A 22,388-nucleotide genomic window follows, 5' to 3' on the forward strand; every position below is an offset into this window, starting at 1 on the left:
CTCGCGGCCTCGCGGGGGGAGGGGGCGGGCGCCCCGTGCCGGCTGTTCCCGGACGGCGCCGCCCTCCCGCCGCGGGGCGGCGCTGGGGAGAGGAGGCGGCGCGGCCGCGGTCGCGGCGGGAGGGGCGGCGACTGGCGGGAAGGGCCGTGCGGGAAACCCAGCTGAGTTCCGGGCAGCGCCGTGACGTCAGCGCGCGGCCGGGGCTGCCGCGGCCACCGCCTCTTAAAGGGGCAGGAGCCGCCCGAGCCGGGGGCGGGTGGGGGCGGCAGCCTGGCCCGGGGCGGCGGGGCGGCACCGGTCCCGCCCGGGACCCGGCCCGGGGCTGCAGGGCCCGGCCCCGATCCTGTGCCCGGGGCTGCAGGGCCCGGCCCCGATCCTGTGCCCGGGGCTCAGCACCGGCCCTGCATGGAGCCCCGGTGCCCGGCCCCGAGCCCGCCGGGGGCCGCGCAGGGGAGCCCGGGCGCTGCCCCGGGGCTGGGAGAGAGGGGGCCCCCCCGCCCCGGCCGCCCTGTGCCCCCAGCCCCTGACGCACCACGCTGCACGCTTGTCCTTTTAGAAAAGAGACTTTATTAGTCGAGCTGCTCACCAGGATGCAGTCGTAGAAAACGGTTAAAGCTTTGCCGAAGCCCCCGCCGCCCCACGGCCGCCCACCCGCCTGGCGCGAGGCCCCCGGGCGCCCTCGGCCCCCGCGGCCGGCGGCCTCGCGCCCGCGGCCTCGCTCGCTCCCGGGCTCCGCTTCTGCCTAAGGAAAAAAAAAAATACATGGGTAAAAAACGATAGATGCGTGGGCCCTCGGGAATACCGGGTACGAAGCCGCCCGCGCCGGGCTCGCCGCCAGCCTGCCCGGCGCCAGCTCTCTCCCGGGAGCGCGGCTCGGCCCCGGCCGGGAAGGGGCTCCGCGGCCGGCGGCGGCGGGAGCCTGCTGCGGTGTCGGGGGCGCCTGGAGCCGCCCTCCAGGGCACCGCGCTGGCGCCGGGAGAGGATGCGGAGGCTGGGGACCGCCTGGCATGCGCTAGACAATAAGGAGGAAAACGCTTCTTGGAGAAAAAGCAAGTTTATATATTCAGCTGTGTTAGCGAGAGCGGGCCTCCCCGCCGCTCGGGGAGCAGCAGCTGGGAAGGAAAGCGGCTGCGTGCGCTGGGGAGGGCCGAGCCCAGCAGGCAGAGACGCGGGAGGGGACGGGGACGAAAGCCAGAGCCCTGCCTTGTCCCCGGGCTGGGGTCAGCCTCCCCGGCGTGCCCAGGGCGAAGCCGCCCGCTCCTGCGGGGCCGCGGCGGTGGCTGCGCGGGTGAAAGCGGGAGCGTGGCCGCCCCGGGGCCCTCGGCGGGAAGCTGGCAGGAAGCAGGGAAACGGGGACGGAAGGCGCTGGATGTGGGTGTGAGCCTGAGCCGTGCTGAGGCCCCCGGGGGGATGCGGATGCTCAGCACCACTCAAGATCAGGTGCCCAGACCGGTGTCAAGACTGCTCTCTGACAGTCAAGTGCCTCTTCACTCCAGCCGGGTCACATGGCATCAGCACGGCCCGTTTCCCTTCTGGAAACGGGCCGCGGCCGGTCCTGCCCTGGCCCTCTCCCCGGAGTATGTCTCAGGGGCTGCCGCGCAGCTGCAGCAGTGGAGAGACAGGATCAGACCCCATCCCTATGGAGCGCCCTGCCAGGCCCTGGACACCGCACTTCAACCCCGGGAAGGGAGCGTGGCCCATGCCGGTCCTGCCGCGACACCGGGCCGTGGGACGAGCACGGGGCTCCCCGGCGGCAGGTCCAACAGCAGGTCGTCTTTCGTGACACTGGCGTCCAAGGCGCTGCCATGGTCATCGAATCCCCAGGGAGGGGAGAAGGGAGCAGACCCGCCTGCGTGCCACGTGGCCGTGCACAGCTTCGCACTTCCTCTGTCCGTCAACAGGGTTTGCTCAGCTCTTCCCTCCCGGGCTAGGACGTATCCCCAGTCTTCTGCTCCCCAGGGACAGCCCCAGGCATCCTCAGGAACTGGTGGCCAGCATGGACCCCCGACTCTCTCCCGCGTGGATGGCTGCTGAGCCTGGCGCAGGGAACCAGGCTCTTGTGGGCTGGGCAGGTTGCTGGGCAGGAAGCTTTCTTGACACCAGGTCTTCGGTTACGGAGGACACATGAGTTTCCCAGGTGTACAGCCGTTATCTTGGTTTTAGCACGCTCCAGCTGGGCTGGGTCCCTGTCACTCAGAGCCCCTCTTCAGGTCTGGGGGCTAGGAAGCTCTCACGCAGCCTGCGGCAGGAATGGTCTCCAAGGGTGATTTAACAGTGTAAGAAAAACAGTCCTGTGTTCCTAACTTCTCTGTGTGCTAAAACTAAAATATAAAATACACCTTGTCCTAGAAGGCAGGGGATTGGCGTCGGCTCTGCAGAGTAGTAAGGATGCATTGTGTACACTTCCCCCGAGGCACCAGGGCAAAAAGAGATCTCAAGACGTGAATGATTACGTGTTCAGCCGTCCGTCCACAATCCTTCCACGCTGCAGCCTGTCCTACTCACTGTCACTCTTGTCCACCAGTACCGCGTCAGACTCCTCCGTGATCTCCAGCAGTGTGTGCATCTCAGGGCTCTCCCCACGCAGCAGATCCGCGTTTTCGGCTTCCTCTCCACCCACCTCCACCAGCTCTGCGGCTTTCACTTCTACCTCACCCTCTCTTATTTTCTTGACATGGAAAGTGAAGGGCGGCACCTTGTAGACAGCTGTCTTGGACCTGGCATAGATAGTGTGGTCAGGGGTGAAAGACTTCCTCAGCTTGTCCCGAGAGGTTTTCATCTTCTCTCTCCTTTCATTGGTTACAATCTTGGTGCCCAGCTTGTTCATCCTCTTCTCCAGGTTGTGGCGGGTCTTCTCCAAGTTGTGGCGGGTCTTCTCCAGATTTTCCTTGGTCTTCAGCTTAGTCTTCTCCATCTTCTCCTTTGAAAATGCCTTCTTAAAGTCATCCACTCTCTTCATGCCGCTCCTTTTGATGCGCTCTGCCCGTGACTCTTCAATAATCTCTTCAATCTCCACCTCTTCATCTGAGGAGAGCTGGACGTGATCCTCCTCTGCATGGTCCTCACCTGCAGGTACCTCCTCACCCTCTCCTTCCTTCTCTTGCTTCTCGCCCTCTGTCAAGGACTTACTGATGCTCAGTTTTGAAGGGAGCTTCACTTCATCCTGCAAGACACAGAGCGGAGCCAGTGAGACATGCACATCCAGCCTCCCTGCAGAGCAATAGCACAGTTGGGATTCATGGCTAGTCAAACCCAGCTGACCTCAGGCCTGGGCTTATCCTCTCCTTTTAGGACACCTGATAAATTACTCTAAAGAGGATCTGCTCTGTCCTGCAGCAGCTTAGGGCTCTGCTATATTTATGCTTGGATATACTAGCTCTGCACTCTCTGAGCTGGTTGCAAACCCATCAGGGACTGCAGCAGTGCAAGAAGCAGCAAGCACTGAAACTGGACTTTGCTACTTCTTCCCCTGCCCCTGTCACATCCCCCCCCCCAGCTTTATCTTCATCCCAGAACCCCCCAGCATCTGAACAGTCCTATCTGTCTCCCCCTCAGGCCTGCAGCTTTCACCACCTCCTGCAGCCAGGGACCCCCATAACCAACCAAGAGCTGCTCTGCCCTCAGCCCATGCTGCAGGACAGGGCACTGGGAGGACAAGGCAGCAAGACAAGCCATGAGGAATTTGTAATCCTCCAAAGGACAGGACAAATCTAAAACTTTCCCAGGAGCTTCCCTGGAAAAGCTTCCCTTCACCTTTCACTTCTTGGGAAAGTGCTGCACAACATTTCTCTCACCAGCAAGCCAAGGCACAGAAACGAGCAGTAGTTTGCCCAAGGTCTGCCCCTCAGTGACAGAGGCAGTAAGAGAACCCAGGAGTTCTGGCTTCTCTTTCCAAACAGTGGATGTTGCTCTCCATCCTGATGACCTTCTCAATCCCAGCTGCAGAAATAGCTTGGCTTTTGCCTTGGCTCCCCCCAATCCAGGACAAAGGCATTCACCGTATCCTAATTTCAGAGCACGCTGGCTAACTGAAGAGCCATTTTGAACTGCTTCTACAGTTCTACTGCTTGGATCTCTGGGATCCAAGTTCCCAGCACACCCAGTTCTCTGAGGGGCAGAGGGTGCTCTGCCACGTTTCATGGCACTGCAACACCTGGGCTCATCCAGTGCAGGACCCAAGGAGGCCAAGCCAGTCTCCAGGGAGCTGCCAGCGTGGAGAGAGCCTGGAGCTGGGCTCTGGGCAGCGCATTTCCCAGAGAGTCCAGGCCGACAGAGCCAGAGGCTCTGCACCAGCAGGATTGCCCTCATCCACGAGAAGCCATGGAGGAAGAGGGTCATTGGCCTGGCTGGGGCTCAAGGCCATTTCCCTCACCCTCCCATCTGCAGCCTGCCAAGGGTATTACCTCACTTTCACCATTTACACTGGAGTGTTTCCATCCTTCCTTTGTTTGTCAAAAGAGCAAGAGGCTCTTGGCTCCAAGAGCTCCGCTGTCCCCTGCCCAGCCAGGGTGTCTGTCAACATCTCTCCACTAGAGCTTTCCTGCCACTGTTCTCAGCCTCATGCAATCAGCTGTGGCCCTTCCCTCACAGTTTGTCCCTCTTGCTCCATCTCACAAGAGGTGATCAGGACAGTGAGAACTTCTCCGCGTGACTAGTCACCAGGGTGAGGCTGGGGCAGAGTCCACAGCTGTGTCAAGAGTGGAGACAGCACCCATCATGCACTCCCTCTCCTGCCTCTGCACCTCCTAAAGCTCTGTTGTCATTTATGGCTGCACAAAGCAGGTGGATTCCAGGTGGATTCTCCACCTGTGGGATTTGGTACAGGGTGTAAGCGGTAGCACAAACCCGCAGGCAGAGAAGGGCAGAGCTCTGGAGTTCGGGTGGGCTGAGGCTGAGCAGGGCCAGCCTGGACAACGTGCACTGACATCACACCACTGTGCACCCATCTGGGCTGTGCCTCTGCATCTGGGAAGCTGTTGCAAAAAATTCCCCTCAGTGTGGGATGCACTGACCACGCAGATCCACCCTCGGCACCAGGTCAGCCCCAGAGCTCTGCAGGAGCAGAGAACTGGTACCCTGGCAAAAGGTCCCTAGCAAACGCCACCTCTGGCACTTCATTCCTGCCCCCACCAGCCACAGGGAGCTGGATCTGAGCTCCTGGGATCCAAATCCAAATTCAAATGTCCTCGCCTTGCACCATAGCTCTGTGTTTCTAACCCACTGCAGCAACCCCTGCCTGAAGGCCGGGTCTTCATGCCCCAGCGCCAAGCCAGCTGCGCAACGCAGCAGCTGGTGAGCAGAACTGGTGCCCATCCAGGAGCTTGCAGGGCGCTCATGTCCCAACCTGTCCCCATGAGGGTTCCTTCCAGTGTGAACATGCACACGTGTACATGTGTACGTGTCAGCTCAGCAGGTCGGCACACAGGGTCCCAGCCGCACCCAGCCCAAAGCCAAGGCTGGAAGCACAGGATGGAAATACTAGCAGCTGGCACTGATAGCATTCGCCTTCCCAACATGCCTTGATATGACTGTTATTTTCCTAATGAAAGATGAGTTTCCAGCTCAGGCTGCGCTGCAGCTGGACAGCCAGCATGATGCACAGGCTTGGGGATGTGAAATGAAAAGCACCTGGCTCTCAGCTGCCTCAGCGGGGCACTCGCCTCTCACGCTTGCTGCAGATCCGCCAGTGATACCCGATGCTTTCAGATGCTGGCTGGGGCCTGGCCATCCCCTGTCACCTGCGCACGCCGTTGTCCATCTCCCCCCAGGAAGAGGAGCCGGGCAATCCAGCTCTGCAATGCGGTGCCCTTTGCTCCCGGGTGCCTTGCCCACAACCATCCATACCCCCATTAGCCTGGTCCCCACAATTAGCAAAGGCCACATAAGGTTTATCGCAGGACTGCTCAGCTGCAGCACTGCTCCGGAAGGCTGCCCTCCTAGCTAAATCGAAACCCCATACCCTTCCCGCTTTCTTCCCGCAGGTTGTTTTCTCCTGGTGAGATTTCCCGGTGCCTCTTCAGCTCTCCCATTGCCTGTTGCCAGCGTTGCAAGGGTCCGGTGCAGGTACTGGCCCCTGACACATCGCAGCGCTGGGCTGCAGGTGGCAGCACAGTCCGGACCCAGGCGACCGGCTACATGGTCTGGAGTGGAAACACACTGGCCTGGCCTCGACCTCGGGGTCTGCGCTCAGACTTTCCCAAGGCCTGCAGGGATCCAGATGTAGGGCTGAGACATCTCTTGGGATGTAGCATGCAGCCCTGTTTTTCCCATTATGCCACTGGAGAAGTAAGACAGTGAACTTGTCCGAGTTTATGTCTGAACCAGACAGAGACCACAGGTCCTGACTCACGTCAGCTAAGTCTGCAAGTTTACGCTGTGCCTCCTGGGCACAGAAGGTAAATTCATTCAGTTTCTCCACTTTCCTGGGTCAGCCAAGTTTTTGATCCCTGTGGCAGAGGACAAGCATGTGCACAGGAGAGGCACTCAGGCCAGGAGAGGGGCACAGGTCTGGAATGGGATTGGTTTTCATCCGAACAGCACATAGCGTGCATCCCTGCTGCAATGAATCACCTCTATGTTCTCAGGACAGGCTGGAAATAGCCCATCACTGTACAAAGCGTCACAGCTGCGGGGCTGCAGCCCACGGCTCAGAAATTTATTACCCGAGTTGTTTTAATCTATGGAGCTGGGAGGGAGAGGCGTGGAATTTTGGAGATGAGCGCGGTCAGAAAGCCAGCAAGAGCCTGAAGGGAGCATGTGAATGGGCTTCGTGTTAGGAGCAGGCACAGCCCATCCTACCCTGGGATAGCCCCTGGGAACACGCACAGAGCAGAATCGCCTGGGTTAAGATCTAGAGAAAAAGATGAAAGCAGGACGCGTGGGCTCAATTCACAGCCCTGGTGGAGACGAGAGTTGGGCAGAGCAAGGACTGGAGATAACAGTCCCGACACTGGCATGAGCAGGGCCCAGTAAAATCAAGTGATACATCAAGCCTGCACACTCTGCGTTAGCCACGCTTGCACAGCAGCAACTACTGCACCAGCTGGGCTCTAAGCTAATGACAAACCATCAACGGCTCGTGAGCCCAGGCCCCGAGCAGCCACTGCCAGCTCCAGACCTGCACAGCTTTCTCTGGCGGTGCCTACGTGCATGCCTGGCGGGGACCTCCCGCAGCAGAGGACGTTCTGATCCCTCTAGTGCAATACCGGAAGGGACTTTGTGATTCGCACACAAGTGCCCCTGCCGTGACACGAACGCGCTTGCTGACCGGCTGACAACGATCACCTCCGCGTCCGCTCTCCAGCGTGAGCCGGTACTCGGGCGCAGGACAGGACACCTCCCTCTGCAGATGCAGAGCTGCTCCGCTCAGCCACGCTACTCACTTTCCAGCTCTTCCTTTCCTTATACTACATAAGAACTGACAGAAGTTTATTGAATACATGATTTCAGCAATGCTTCACTTGGGTCAAATACAGATGTTTTTAGTTGCTTTCTCATTTTTCCCCCCAAGCATAGGACAGTTCTGTTCCTTGACAAGCAGAAGTTCTAAAGAGAAGAGGGAATCTGGGGAAAAATCTGTAAATAGTGAAAGATAGGTAAGTTCCACGGAGCGCTTGGCTCAGTAAAGGTTACAACGATTTGCAGTGTCCGCGGCCAAGAGGCACACGCTGCCAGACCAAGGGTTTTTCTCCTCGGGGGCTATGCAGAACAGAAAGCTGCACTGGGCAAAACTCTTCACCTTTTAAGTCACGGCTTGGGTCTCAGCTACTTTCTGGAGATTAAGGTGAAGCAGCCAACATATGTTTTCTTCATCTGATTAGCCACTTTAAGAGAAAACAATACACATGCTCTCAAGAGGATCAGGTCAGTTCAGAATAAATTCACAAGCACTATGAAGGCAGCAGTCATATTCTCCATAACAACACCTGCTGGAGCAATCCCAGGGACTTCCACAGACCCTGGCCCCCACCAAGCCAAGAACATCAGGAACTCCAGCCACTTCCTTCCCTCTGAGTCAACACAATCAGCCAGAACAAAGGCATTCCCCCATCTCTCCCTGGCATGACTGTCACTGGAAATATGCCATATCCTGCAAACTCAGATACTTATCAGCCCCTTGTTAACTCCAGAACACGTGTGTACAAAAAGAAACACCAGCTCAAAACCTCCATGTCTGCCACATAAACAACCACTTTTGCTCTTGCTGTAGCATCAGATCCATCCTCTCACTGGAGTTTCTGATTTAGCTGAATGGATTGCACTAGCAACACACCCATCTAAAATTTGCAGCAGGCTGCAGCTGCTTTCCTTTCAACTGTGAAGATGTGGCCAGCAGCAGCTCACAGTGTACAGGACAGCTGGAGCAACACACATTAGGGTGCAGATACAGCTCTGTAATCTAAGCCATTTAATTTGGAGAACAGCAATTGCCTGCATGTTTCATCCCAAATCCTATAAACTCCACTCATTTAAAGACCAAGTCGTCTGCCATCCCTCACATCATACCTGCAGGCAGCTGGTCCACTCCCCAGCCCAGGGGTACTAACAGACTTCAGATTCTGCTCACATACATTTAGGAGGCACCGTCATTGCTTGGATATAGAAGCAAAGAAGGAGCAGAGCTATTTCCATAAGTAAGGAGGCCTACAATCCCCTGCTGAAATTAGCTTGTTTCCTAGAGTTTTTCTCCAGCTGTGCTTGGGAACCGTTATAAATTTCATCTGGCCCCTTTCCAGCAGGGTCTGATAATCCAGTCAGGGTGGCAAGAGGGTAACTTGCCCATGTAAGGGCCTGCAGAGCAGCTCAGGGACTCTAGAGAGTACACCTCTCTCTACTATGCCTGGTATTATTTTTCCTTTTTTTTTTCCCTGCCTCTTCTTCAATCTGATTGCTTATCAGAGTAGTGGGTATAACCAGCTGGAGAACAGCTGGTGGATTTTCAGCACTGTATGCTTTGGGTCACTTTTCTGATTCAAAATCCATCTCCATCTAGAGAGCATTCCTACTTATTTAGTGGACTCTGGCTTATGCGCAGAACAGCTGGTTCAAGAACAACCAACAGCCCTGGCACTTAATGGGGACTAGTTAATTGTTGCTGAGCATCCCTAGCACATAGCGCCCTAGCTGCTTGCTGCGCCCAGGCGCTGCGCAAACGCCAGCAAAGGTCTCCTCCTTCCTACCTGGGAGGTGTTTGCCCTGGGGTGAAGGGGAGCTGTGCGGTTGGGCAGGCGTGTTTGGGCAGAGAAGCACTGCTGCAGGTCCCTCTCCACAGAAATGTGAGTGCAAACACAGCCCTGTTTGCCTGCGGTAAGGACAATGGGACCCTGCTGGAACAATCACCAACGATCCCGGGTCTACGGGTGGCTGTTACACAAATCCCTGCTCGGGGTAGGGCACTATTATGTGTGGACTTTATTTCACTCATGACTCATTCGGATGAGCCACATTTTTAACATCAAGCATTCCAAGCAATCTATTTTTACTAGGAAAATACTGACCCTTGTAGTGGGTGAGTCCAAAATCCTGGGTCTTGGCATTCCTGCATTTTGGGGCGCTCAAATGCTGGCTCTCAATCTGCAGAGAGAAACCAGTTCTATTCTCCAAGACAGCTTGAGCCCAGCTGGGACACAGAAGAGGGCAAACGATTTCTCACAAGATTTTTCTCCCAGTAGAAAAAAAAAAATCTTCCTGCTATGTGCACAAAGCACAAATACACCCAGGAGAAGAACACGTGGGTGTTGGTGCGTGAGGACTGAGTGATCAGCTTGTTCCAGTCTGATGGGCTTCACAGGCGGGTTCAGCTTTGATTTAAGTTTGAATGCTCTATTTTTCTTTTACACGTTTACAATGTGTCACTCCCCCCTCACCCATTTCATAATCTGCGACACGTACACTGTATTGTCCCTCTCAGCACAGACATCCCTGGGGAAGCGGTTTACTTCGGGAAGTTCCTTCCCTGCTCGCCGAGCCGATGGGACTATCAGCCCATCAGCCTGGAAATCGCGTGGAATTCAGGAGGGGCCCACGGCATCCGCACCGAGCTTCAAACACAGCTTGCTGCCAAACTGACAGGGGTGTTGGACCACTCTGCGTTCGTGCTATTTCAAACAATTCCGAGCTATTAGATTTGTTGGACAGACCAGGCTCTGCTTTCCTACATTAAGTGGGCTTTTTATCTGACTTTGCTTTCAAGCCTGAGTTCCCTTCTAGTGAGTCACCCAGTCAGCCCCTTTATGGTCATGAACATGCTGCCTGGTTGCTACAACACATGTAAACACTTCCCTTGTCATATAAAAGGCCAATGAGACACAAAGCTGAGCTGCATTCCCAGCCTAGCAGAACTGCAAAAGTACTGCAGAATCACTGACAAATCTGGGGAACATTCCCAAAATTCTAGGAGGGTTCATGGATTGTTGTTGAGTAGAGGATCTTATCAGTGTCTGAAAAAGCAGAGTCCCAAAACTCTCAGCCAGTCTGATCTCCAGTTTGAAGGTTTAATGGAGTATTTTTCACACGTGCATGCTAATAACATCTGCAATTCATTTCGTTCGGTTATTTTTAAACAACTGCAACAACACAAACCACCTGCCCAGAGGAGCAAGTTGAGTTTCTTGACATGCAACTGTAACATGCAGAGCATTACCAGCTCACATCCCCTTGTTCTCCTATGACCAAAAAGGGCTGATGCTGAACTTTCACTGTAGCTGGTTTTCTTGAGCTTGCTGCAACTCAGCACCTCGTGCAGCCCGCCAGCCCCTCCTCTGCCTACCCGGGGTAGGTCAGACGAGCTGTGGCCTGGGGGAGGCTGAGGAAGGAATCAAAGGCATCTGGGCAGAAGACCACATTCCAGTCAAACCGTGCCCTGCCAGAGAAGTAACAGTTCTGCGCTCCCACTGCCACAATAACTGCACAATAACTGCTTCACTCTGGCAGTTTTTTCAGGACGCTTTTCTGTGCTGACCTTCCACCAATGTTAAGGGAAGGAGGATTCAGTTATTTCACAGAGTAACAGCAACATACCTGATAAGCACCCGCAGCCTAACACAGCTTAAGGATTTAAAGATGTCCTGCACAGAAAAGATGAAGGGTGGGCTTTTTTCTTTAGCTTCTTGTTGGAAATGACTTCTTTTTTTTTTTTTTCCAGATTAGACTCCTTTTCAGACTCTCTTACTATATCACAAAACGTAGCTGTTATGTTTTTAATCTTGCCACTGTCCTTGGACGCTGGCAGCTTTCCCCACGCCCAGATTCCTGGGTTCGGTTCACCTTCGCCCGGCTCCTTGGGAGTTCTTTCCACCAGGACAAAGTTGCCGTAAAACACTGCCGTTCTAACCTGACGTTTCATTCATCAGTGTACGTGAACACCCAAAGTGCAGGCAACCGGAATTTAAGATATTTTCTCCAGTAGCCACCCAATAAAAAAAGGGTAACGGGGCACCACACTGCTACCAGTGGCCCTTTTGGCCTGAGATAAGCATAGGTAAACAGCAGTCAAAGTCACTGCCATCTCCAGTTTGTGGGCAGAAACGTAACTCTTAATGAGCAGAGCCAGTGTGTGGCCTGTTACTGAACAGAAACGGATGCTGCTTTGTCTGCATGAGACAGGTTTAGTTTGACATCATGCAGTTTGTGCTCTCTGCCTTTATGTATTTAAAGTAACAACTTCACACCATTTCACAAACACTTATAAACTAGACCTTACAACAAGCTGGAGGAGGTAGGTATTATCAGGTCTGTATTTCAGAGGGAGAAACTGAGGCTCAGAAAGCAGGTGGGATTTGCCCAGGCACAAGATGACTCTTTAGCAGAGCCATGTGCTCCTGGTTGCTAGTCCTTTGCGCAAGCCATACAACAATTCCTCTCTCCCTGATCGAAGAGGCAGTATAAGACAAGTCCCTTGATGTCCGAGAGACGATTACAGCTCCTCAGCATACATTAAAACTATGGCAGCATGCAGCAAACAGCAAGCAGATTAGTCAATAAGCTGAGGCATTATGCCAGCTAAAAGTATCAGCCTTGCAGATCTAAAGGCTTGCAGCAGCCACAAATAGGTGGTGAAGGCAAAGGCTGTGGAATCAGCAGCTTTCAGAGTTTCAGAAGAGGCTCAAAACAATCTTCAGGGGGTGCTCCTCCTGAGGCCCTAAAACTGCTGCCCCCTTTCACGTCTTCGCTGGTTTGGGCCATGGCACTTTTCTGCGGCGCTGGCTCAGAGGGCACTCTCTGGCGAAGGCTCAAAGGGCACATTCTGGATCTTCTCAGGCTAAGATGAGGAAAACTGAATTTCAATGGCCAGTGGAAAGGAATCCCAGTGGAAGAACTTCCCTGTTCCCCACTGGCCAATCTCATCAGGAATACTGCCAACAAATATAGTCCAGATTAGCATAAGAAAAGGCAGACAGAGAAAGTATGTTGGTATGATTTAGTAAAGGCATTCACTAGGTAGCATAATTTGACAGAAAAGACAGCCAGCAAAGATTTATGAGAAGAGTATCTTCCTCTAATTCACTGCAGGTCCTAGGAGATACAGAATCCCTTCAAGAATATCAAGCATATTTATGTTGAATGCTCTCATAGGGCCAGATTCTGCTCTCTTTCCACACTGCTGTTCACCGAGTTATTTAATTCCAGCTAGTCTCAGGGTATTTCCAATTTGTTGCGGTGCAGCTGAAAGCAGAGTTTGCTTATATGTAGAAGATTATGAAAAGACAGTGATTAAAAAATCTGTCTATTAATTCAAATGCATGAGCTGGAGAGATCAAGAAAGCTGAGTCTGATCCCTGAACTTCATCCACTCGGTTTTGTCAGCGTACTGACAATACCCTAAACCAATGCTGGACAATACCCAGCAGCTTATGAATGTCTATGCCCAGTGATGCATCACCGCAAAATCAAAACCTCTCTCTTTTGCTAAACATATCCTGAGGACCAGGGGTGGCTACTCAGCAGCCCTGAAGTAGATTGCATATAAAACTGGCCCTGTTATACGCAATAGGCAAAGCCTCGATTCTTACGTTTCAAAAAATTTGACAGATTTTGTCTCCAATAGCGTCACAAAGAGGACGTCCAGAAAAAGAGAAGCTTTGACTCCTAGCATAGAAAACTACTGCATCCTGTAGTGAGAGGTCGCTGGTAGGATATTGCTGAGACAGAGGAAAAGATCTCAAAGACTTGAAGAGAAAAAGCAAAAGAGCTTGGGAGCAGGTAAATGTTAAAGGGACAAACTAATTCATTCTCAGGTAGCATTTCCCTGACCAGAAGCCCTTCTACCCTCTGTAAGTCTGCATATTGCGCAATCTTCTTGGCACTTTTTTCCATCACACATATCTAGTTTCTCTGTTTCCTAGAAGTTATATCCTAAAAGGCTGTATCTTCTTCATTATCTGGTGAGAATGAGGAGCGTGATACAGATGGAGCTAGTTCAAATTTGATGGCAAAAGGCAAGGGAGGAATGGAGCAGAGAGTCTATACAAAGGAGGAGGCTGTGTTTGGCAAAGTGCTTTTGCCTAACAGTGAGTCAGAAGAAAGGCAGGTCTGTAGGAAACAGACAAGTAAATAGATTGCAGAGTAAAAAGACTTTCTTTTTCCTCTGACAGAAAAAAAAAGTTTCAATTCTGTTATCAACCTGTTTGTACAACTGGCTTTACTCTCAGAACTGCTCCTCCCGGATAAACCTGTCACATCTGATTAATAACTCCAGGGCTATTTCTGAACAGCAAACCAATAAAGATGGAGTTTGCATTTACAGATGGATCAGCACTGATATTAATTGACATTTGCATCCTCACAAAAAAGGTGCAGACTAAACATCCTGAGACTTTTATTCTAAATATTTGACTTTCCTTCACTGACATTGTACATCTTTGTTTCTGGTCTTTGTCTCATCTTGCAGCTGGGCAGTGGACCTGCAATTCTTCAGGTACTTCGTAACTTGTAGAAAATCTTGCAGTACCAAGAGGACAACATTATCCCAAACTAGATAAAAGAGGACTAAGCATGTTGCCCAAAAGCTTATGAGGCAGTATCATGCTTTATGTGGTCACATACACATGATAGTACATCAGAGAATGGAACTTACAGAGTTCTCTGCTCATCACTTATATACGAACAGCACATCCCTTCTCAGGTTAGCATAGCAAGGAGCAGCTTCAGCGAAGATGAAGGAATGGCCCTCAGTTTCACAAAGTCTGTTACTTAGGAAAAATGCCTTTGTTGGACTGAGTTTGGGTGCTCACTGAGATGGAGTGACAGTGCTGTGAGTCACCCACAAGCTCAGTGCCTGTTTTGTGAGTAATGCTGAAGGGCTCAGAGGGAAGCATGCCAGCTGCAGAGAACTCACATTTATACAAAAGCATGTGAAGTAAATAAAATGGAAGCTATGTAGATAACATGCAGGAATACCACTTCTCCCACGAGGCTCACATCCCTTCCAGTGTTCTGCAAGGCCTATTACACTAAGTAGCTTTTACCATCTATGGCTCAAATTCCCATGCAGGGTAACAGTGGAGCCAGTAATGGGACTGCGTCTTTCCTGAGAGAGGTCGGGTCTGAGCATAGACTGGGTTCTTGAATTCTTTGGTTTCTAGTTCTGGATCTGCCAATTGGGTTATATGTGGCCTTGGGAGAGTTCTTCCCTCTGTATGTCCATGATGCGTTAGTGTATATTTGCTAAGGCCTTTATCTGTCTTAAGAAAGAAAAAAAACAGCCACAATCTCATTGGAAACTGCAGCACTCTAGCCACCGAGGTCAGTGAGCGCAGGGGGCAAATCCTGCACTTTATTATGTTCCTAGGTGCACTGGCCCCACTGGCATCACACAGACATGACGGAAGACAGATGCTTAGATTCACTGCTGATAGGCACAAGAGATACCTGAGAGAGGAAAATGTGATTAGAAGGAATACGAGCCTTTAGTTTAATTTTCATGAGCCATTAAACATCCAATCTAAGCTTGTCCCAACTGGCTGAGCAGCCTTTGTTGCCCCTGGATCTTTGTTCTGAGAAAATTTATTGCTGCACAGCTCAGTACAGAACTATAATGGTGAAAGGACTTCAGCAAAACAAACAGTCCTGGCACTAACTGCTTATAAATAATAGCTGAGCAATAAAATATTAATACGACTGATTCTGAGCTGCGACAGAGAAATCCATGCTCCAGAACTGTCTTTGGGTAGAAAGACTGATAATCTGCACTAAGAAAAATCCTGGAAGGTAGAGCTATTAACATCCTGAAATTTTTTAGAGGTACAGCCTCCTGTGAATAATCTTGAGACTCCTCTAAATCAGTGATGTTCAGCGAATAGAAAGGATTATTTTCACATCAGGGTATCAACATGGTGCCCTTCATACCAGATGGAAAACATGCAGCTGAATTCAGAGCGGCAGCCCAAAGGAATGAGTCAAACAATACTTCTCTCCTCTCCATGGGAGAGAATTCACCTCTAATTTTGCTATTCCTGTGACTAAAAGCAGGAGAACAGAAGTGGAGATAAAACAGCTTTCTGCGCCGAGACCCTCGTATTCCAGCAACAAACGACCAGAGACGAACAGTACTAACTCTTAATTAATGGCTATCAATTTGTATGATTCCTTTGTTGTTGTTGTTGTTTTTAAACAAAGGCTTCACGATTAATTCTCTAGGGTATTACTTTTAAGAACGGAATAAAATAAAGTACTCCGAGGAGTACTCTGTCTCCATCATCCATGTCAGAGTTGTCACTGGATGAGACATTTCTTGGGATTTGGCACATTGCTGACATACAAACCCACCAACTAAATGCTCACATACTAAATGCTCTGCTAAACCTGAGATAAGAAGTGTTTGTGGCTACAAAGAGAGCTGCTTCTGAGCAGATTCACAGCAAAATGAAATGAGTCTTTAAAGTCTTATTAGATAACAAATGCATAAAAGACAGGCTGGTGCAATGAAAACCTCTGCAGTGAGCCACTGGAAAGAACCGATGCTATATACAGCATTGCTCCAGACCCAGACAGGGACTACAAGTGCACAGAGTAGTCCTACGCACATAAAACTAACTGGTCTTGCAGGAAAAGCACAAAGGGGGTTGTCTAGTGCCTATGCCAATCCCCAGTACTATAATTTCAATTTTATATCAAATTTCTATTTATTCCTTAATGCTTGCAGTTGGGCAAATTCCATTGAATTCAAGCGTTTGTAATCCACAGGCTGTTCTTTGTGACCCCAGATCAAGTTGATTCCCATGATCTTTCTGCTGTTATTAAATTCATAAGGTTTTTCTTCGAGAATGAGTAACTTAAAACAAAATCATAGCTCAGGGGCTGCTGACATACTGTTTAGGAACTGGAGAACAGGCTGCAGCTCAGGAGAGGGTGGGTGCGCCCGCCGCGGTACATGGGACTCGTTCTGTACTCCCTCTCCGTACTCCTTACCTCACTTTAGTCATCAGGCTGTTTCGCTCTGCTCACTTTTCCATGCTCTCCTTAGAGGAGCATAGACCTAATAACGATGGAGTTCAGGTCTGCCTTCCAAATCTGCCGTGTTAACCTGTGGGTTCAAAATTCATTCCTCCTCCCCATGACGGACAATCTTGTTGCTCTCATCCGTATAAGGCCCACTCAAAGCACAAAAGCCAAGCTGTGCTATTTATATTTCCTCAGACAGCCCTACCTACCCCACACATTGTACAGCCGCGATCCATTTTCTACCCTGTTGTAGTGGCCACTTGGCCCTTCTCAGAGAAACTCCACTTCTTGCAGGGCTCTGCGTGGTTGCGTGATCCCCCTGAAGAGCAGACAAGTCCCACAGGAGTTTTTAGATTGTTTCTGCCCCCCACAAAATTGAAGGCACTACTCATAAACAGCTGGAACAGGTATCTCTTGGAATTCTCCTAAAACTATGAAAACAGACTCCAGCATGTCTGCCTGCAGGCGATGTAACCAGAATGCCTCGTGCAAAAAAACGGGGAGTCCCCTGCATCTGCTAGTGCGGAGAGCAGCCCAGCCCTCAAGCTACCATTCCCAGTCTTTCTCAAAAAGATGAAGCTGTACATCATGAGCCAGATTTTCCTTAGAGCCCAGCTCCCACATCAGCCCCAAAATAAATGACCATACTTTTTAGAAACTCAACACCTCAACGCCGTGTGCTACATGCATTTAGAAGTTTGACTGTAAGAAAATCAGGCCTTTGACATTTGTAAGAATACGTTTAATTGTCAAAAAATATTTGGAGGAAAAATTCCATGCTTACATAACTGCTGAAATACACAGTTCTTTCAAATTAAGGTAGCACTGTCCTGTTTTACAGCAGTAGCTATTTACATTAGACATCCATTATCTATCTAATCATGAGCTGTAGTACCCTAGCTTTCTTATGTCCTAAAAATGAGGAGGTTTGGGGTGAAGCCACTTTATTTTGGCTTTATTAGCAAATACACTAACCAAATTTGACTGTTCGATGTCCTAAATTCTCTGAAAGATAGGAGTCCAGGACAGACGGCACAGAGCAACTCCTGCAGAGCTCTGTTCATATGTGCTGCTATTAAGTACACGTAGTCACTCGACATCAAATTCTTTAGGCAGGAAAGTCCCCCTTACAATAAGAATACAGAACTTCTACATACTTAGCAGCTCGTCAAAAGTCTGCCATCTTTTTTTTTTGGTAGATTCATTTTAAAACTCAAAGATGGGGTAATTTGGAGGGGATTTGCTTTTTTTTTTAATGTTATTCTCAAGAATTGATCTAATCCCCTTCAAAGTGAAGTCAATCTGAAAACACTGACCTCGATCGAAATCGGATCAGCCCCAGACAAAATCTGATAAGAGTGTATTTGAGAGAGCGAGTAAGTGAGAAAGCGAGTGTACGTACATATGTGACTGCAAGTAATGGTCGGTAGACATTTCCCTCAATGCCTTGACCTTAGCAGGACCCACTGGAAGTAGTTTTCAGTACTGCATTTTTCCCTTTGAAACTAGAAAGACAAATATGCTTTAGGCTCATCTCTACAGGTCAAGCTTTCGCTGAAAAAATTTGATTTTCTTTTTCTCCTAATCTAACAGACAGCTGAACTCTTGCATGTAGTCTGATCTCTTCTCACAAGGTGCTGAAAGATGTTATTTGCACTCCTGAAATAGTTCCTTTCATAATTGCTGAAGATTCAATGCTGAGAGAACAATCAAACATCTAAGATGAGTTTACCCCTTCTTCTCCAAAGGAAAAGACTAATAAATCTTTGCATTTTTTACCCATAGCATCAGAAAGTGTAATTGTGCAGGAAAGTTAATCACAGCTTTTCAGAGGCAGCTTTTTCAGAGTTAGAAATTAGTAATAATATTATTCACCATTACAGAATTAATTAAATTATCAAGAGAGTACCTAATGCAACCTTTGACAGGTGGTGGTATCTTGGGAAATGGAATGCTGAACTAGATAACTGTGCTTTTGTAATTTTTTTTTTAGAATAGACACAGTTAGGGAAAAAATAATTTCCAGATTTAAACTCCCCAGGGTGGGGCCCATCATGAAGTTTTTGTTTTATAGACTCTTAATACATTGCAAATATTTCATCATTATTAATACTTAAACGCAGAAAGATATTAGCAAATGTGTAATCCCACGGGAATCAACGAGGCTTCTTGCAACGAATAGCACTGTTCAATATCAATAAAGTGGCAGAATATAATCTTTGAATGCCTTTAAAATGTACACACAAAAATATCACTTCTTTGTGTATAGAGTTTTATTATTTAAAAGCATTAGCATGATCTGTTTTGCAGAATCCCAGACAAAATACCACTCTTTTCATTGATGTCCCTAGAATCACTGACTGTGATAAAATATTCATATGAATAAATCAGGACAAAATATTGTAACCTGATGTTTCTGCAAATATGCAGTGCAGGTCACACAGTCAGTCTAGGTTGGTAATTTCTGAAGAATTACATTTCCATAATTACAGTAAGATACAAACTCTACAAATCCTGTCCCTCTCAGGAAAAAATAAAGCAGAAAAGAAAACCCCCAAAACAAAAGCAAAGCTCTCCAAATCCCCCAAACATTTAAACTTCTTCAGAATAAAAAGTTTCCATAAATAACAGAGTGACCGGCTATTTTTCCTTACACAAAGCCTTACTATCCAGGCTTCTGTACAATGAAAATTAAGCAGTGACATTTTTATGGAGTGCAAACTATAGAATACTGCAACTATTAAAATAACCACCTATTTTCTTTGTAAGAAATAATAATTATTGTTTTGAGAATGGTACAAAAGTCGCACCAGAAATCAGCAGGAGAAGCTCTGAGAGAGACTGTGGGTTGACACCCTTTAGAAATATTCTCCATTACCAAAAATCTATGTTTCCATTGCATGCAGGGAAAGTGGTTACACTATTGCAGCGGACTGCAAAAATATAACAAGTTCTTCCAGGGGATTCCCTCTGGTCCCTGCATAGCAACCTTAATTCTCATTGTATGGGTCTGTCTTTGGCATAGCAACGCAGCACAAAAGTAGTATAGGCAAAGGTATTTGTTACTCAGATATATTAATAATATTACTACCTGTTTCTTTCTACTATCCAAACACCAAAATCCCACTCTTGGATTTTGCTTTTAAATTCACCAAATTAAGATATAATCAGCTGTTTTTCTCCACCAAAAAACAGCTTAATTTGCGTCAGCAGCGTCTGTCACAAATCTGTACGCTTGCTCCCATGTCTCCTGGTTCCCCAGAGCAAGATCACTCATTCACCCTTAGCGTCAAGGTTTACTTAGACTTCCTGCATAAGTGTGAGAATTTTCATGAGTGTACAAAAGGCTCCATTTCACATGAAACAAGCCTGGAGAATTTCTCACTTGTGCTCTCTAGCCTCACAGTCAAATCACACTAAATTCCATGCTAGAAAATTGGTCTGAATTACAAATCATTCGTTCCGGGGTTTTTTTGCCCAATAACTTTACAATATACAAACTCCTTGCCATAGTCTGTTCTCAACTGATTCACTCAGCGGTTGTTCTGTCCTCACTACAATCGTCTATTGCAATAGCTTTGCCACTGGTTTCCTTCAGAAGCAGGATTGTTTTTTTACATTCAAAGAAAAATACTACTCGATAATCATGAACAATAATAAACCAAAATGAACAGCTCCCAAAACGACAATCTGCTAACATTTAGGATGCTTCGGAAGGATCTGGAAGCTTGCCAATTTCCTACCTATTTTCATAACCCACAAGGAATGTTCTATTTAAACAATTCCCTTCACTCTTCTTGTTTTGCAATGTTTGTTGCTTCTGCAGTGCATGTAGAGGTCTGTTATTTTTCCATGGCTAGATCTATGCTTCCCCAAAAGCCTGATATAAAGAGCTTCCAGTAAATATATATATATATATATATATATATATATATATATATATATAACTGGTTAGATTGCCTGCATGATGTCAATATGCTTGAGTATTTCAGCCTTTCAGGCACGATAAAACTACAAATGCTTAACCTCTGAATCAGAGAGTTTTACAGGCCCTGATACTCGCTAGATTCCTGAGCCCATTATGATCAGCTCTCCTTTCAAACTAGTAGGAAGTGCTTTCATTTTTTTTGTTTTTCTTCCCTCTTTTACTGTGATCAGCACTAGATGTTTCTCTATTCGTCTCTGACACTGTCTATTATTAACACAGAGGATTCTAACTGAATCATTAACTATTTCACTCACTTTTCCCCTGTGACCCAGTATGAAAGTTTGCTCTGATAAGGAAGGCTAACTCCAGACAGGAAAAGAGACAGAAACATGATATTCCGCTTGCTTTTCTTGTTTTATATTAAAGGAAAATCCAGTGCTTATTGCAGGCGCAGGGGTTGAATATCAAGCAAACCAAAGCAGTTAGCTCAAATAAAAAAACTGAAAGCTTCAAGACTTGCAGGTTACAGACAAAAGAACTTGGCAATATGTACAAGCAAAATAGCAAAGGCAGACCCAAATACTAATGAGCTCAAAAAACTGTTCTGTATTTTCTCCAGTGTTTCTATCTGTCCTAGTCAGTGAGAACAACCCTGAGGCTGGGGTTACTGTCTCTTGTTATTGTAAGATGCATGCCACAAGTCTGAAATAGTATCACTCTCTGTGTAGTGATACACATGTTGCCTCTCAAATAGAAAATACTTCCAAAGACCAATTTACAATACCCCCTTCCAGAACCCAGAACATTCTTGTTTTTTCAGTTAAGCAGCAATTCAGATATTTTGATACTTCTGGTCTTTTGCAGTGAGTGTGTAGGGCCGTTCTCACTACCTTCATTAAAATTGCTGTTAAATGCAGCAAAAGTATCAAACCTGCTCTCTTAGAATATATAGACTATGTTAAAACATGAACGAGAGCGCCATTTCAGACCCACCTCAATTTGAAACACTAGACAGGACTAGAGGAGTTTGGGAGAGCAGCGGACCGTGCATTGCGATGCAACTCTTAGCAATGGAAACAAAACATAAAGAAGATGTGGGATAGCTCCTTACCTGGTAGATCATGACTTTGAAGTTCCTGCGCTTCAAGAGCTCCGCTTCGTTGGCCTCTAGCTTCTTTATCTGCCCAGCTTGCTTCTCCAGGTTCTGCCGAACGGTTTTCACGTTGACGCTCACCTTGCGCACTTTTTCCAGCATCTTATTCACGGTGTTACTGGTGGTGGTATGCGCCTTTGTGAGCTTGGTCAATTCTCCTTGGATGCTGGTCACTGCGCTATCCATCTCTTGCTGTCTCTCTTCCAACTGTGTTTGAGTCAGTTGGATCTGATCCACTGCTCCAATGATCTTGTCCAGAAGGGTCAGCACCATCACACCATTGATCTGGTCTGATTTGATGGGTTCCTCTGGTACTTGCTCTTCTGAGGCCTCAGAGGCAGTTGGTGGTTCAATAATTTGCAAAGTGGTATCCTCCATGACTGCTTGGGAGTCCTGGCTAGCAGAGCCTGGAGAAGCTGTCACTGCAGGGAGGAGAGAGAGGAGGGAAAACTAAACCCGAGCCTCAGCTAAACTCTGTGCTGGGAGACACGCCAGAAATGGAGAGCACAGTGTGTGGATGTCTGTGCTGAAATTCAAATGGCACAGCTCTGCAAAGCTGTCCAGTGAAACTGCCCTGCAAAATTTTCCAGGCTTGCAGGTCATTGGCTGACTCCACCTCAGCTATATAAAAGGAGCCCGCTGCCAAATGCCTGATGACCCACCCTTTCTGAAATGATTAAAATAGTTGGAAGGGAGGCGATGGCTTTGCATGCAAACACAGGCACAGCTCAGTGAGGAATGCAAAGCTCTAAAACTCCAACAACCTCTTTTTACCATAAGTCTAAAAGGCATTTAAGCAGAACTCCAATGAACCCGTCTGAAAGGAAAAAACAAAAACCTTGTGTAAACGTCTCAGGAAACTGCCGA

The 22,388-nt window shown here is 48.6% G+C and overlaps 1 protein-coding gene across 1 annotated transcript; it reads right to left on the bottom strand.

The window, feature by feature from the left end:
- Positions 1-544: 544 nt before the first annotated feature.
- On the bottom strand, positions 545-22,330 carry CAVIN1 (caveolae associated protein 1). The gene is made up of 2 exons (XM_009674155.2): positions 21,480-22,330; positions 545-3,163 (listed from the first exon to the last, which is right to left on the bottom strand). Exons 1-2 carry the CDS (start codon positions 21,897-21,899, stop codon positions 2,498-2,500), a joined length of 1,086 nt encoding a protein of 361 aa, XP_009672450.1. The 5' UTR covers positions 21,900-22,330; the 3' UTR covers positions 545-2,497.
- Positions 22,331-22,388: the final 58 nt, after the last annotated feature.

The sequence above is a fragment of the Struthio camelus genome, chromosome 25, assembly GCF_040807025.1.
Source record: "Struthio camelus isolate bStrCam1 chromosome 25, bStrCam1.hap1, whole genome shotgun sequence".
Classification (NCBI taxonomy): domain Eukaryota; kingdom Metazoa; phylum Chordata; class Aves; order Struthioniformes; family Struthionidae; genus Struthio; species Struthio camelus.

Coding starts and splice junctions, on each gene's coding strand:
- CAVIN1 (XM_009674155.2), bottom strand. CDS start 21,899: ATGGAGGATACCACTTTGCAAATTATTGAACCACCAACTGCCTCTGAG. Junction 3,164..21,479: donor TCAAAGTCATGATCTACCAG/GTAAGGAGCTAT, acceptor TGTGTCTTGCAG/GATGAAGTGAAGCTCCCTTC.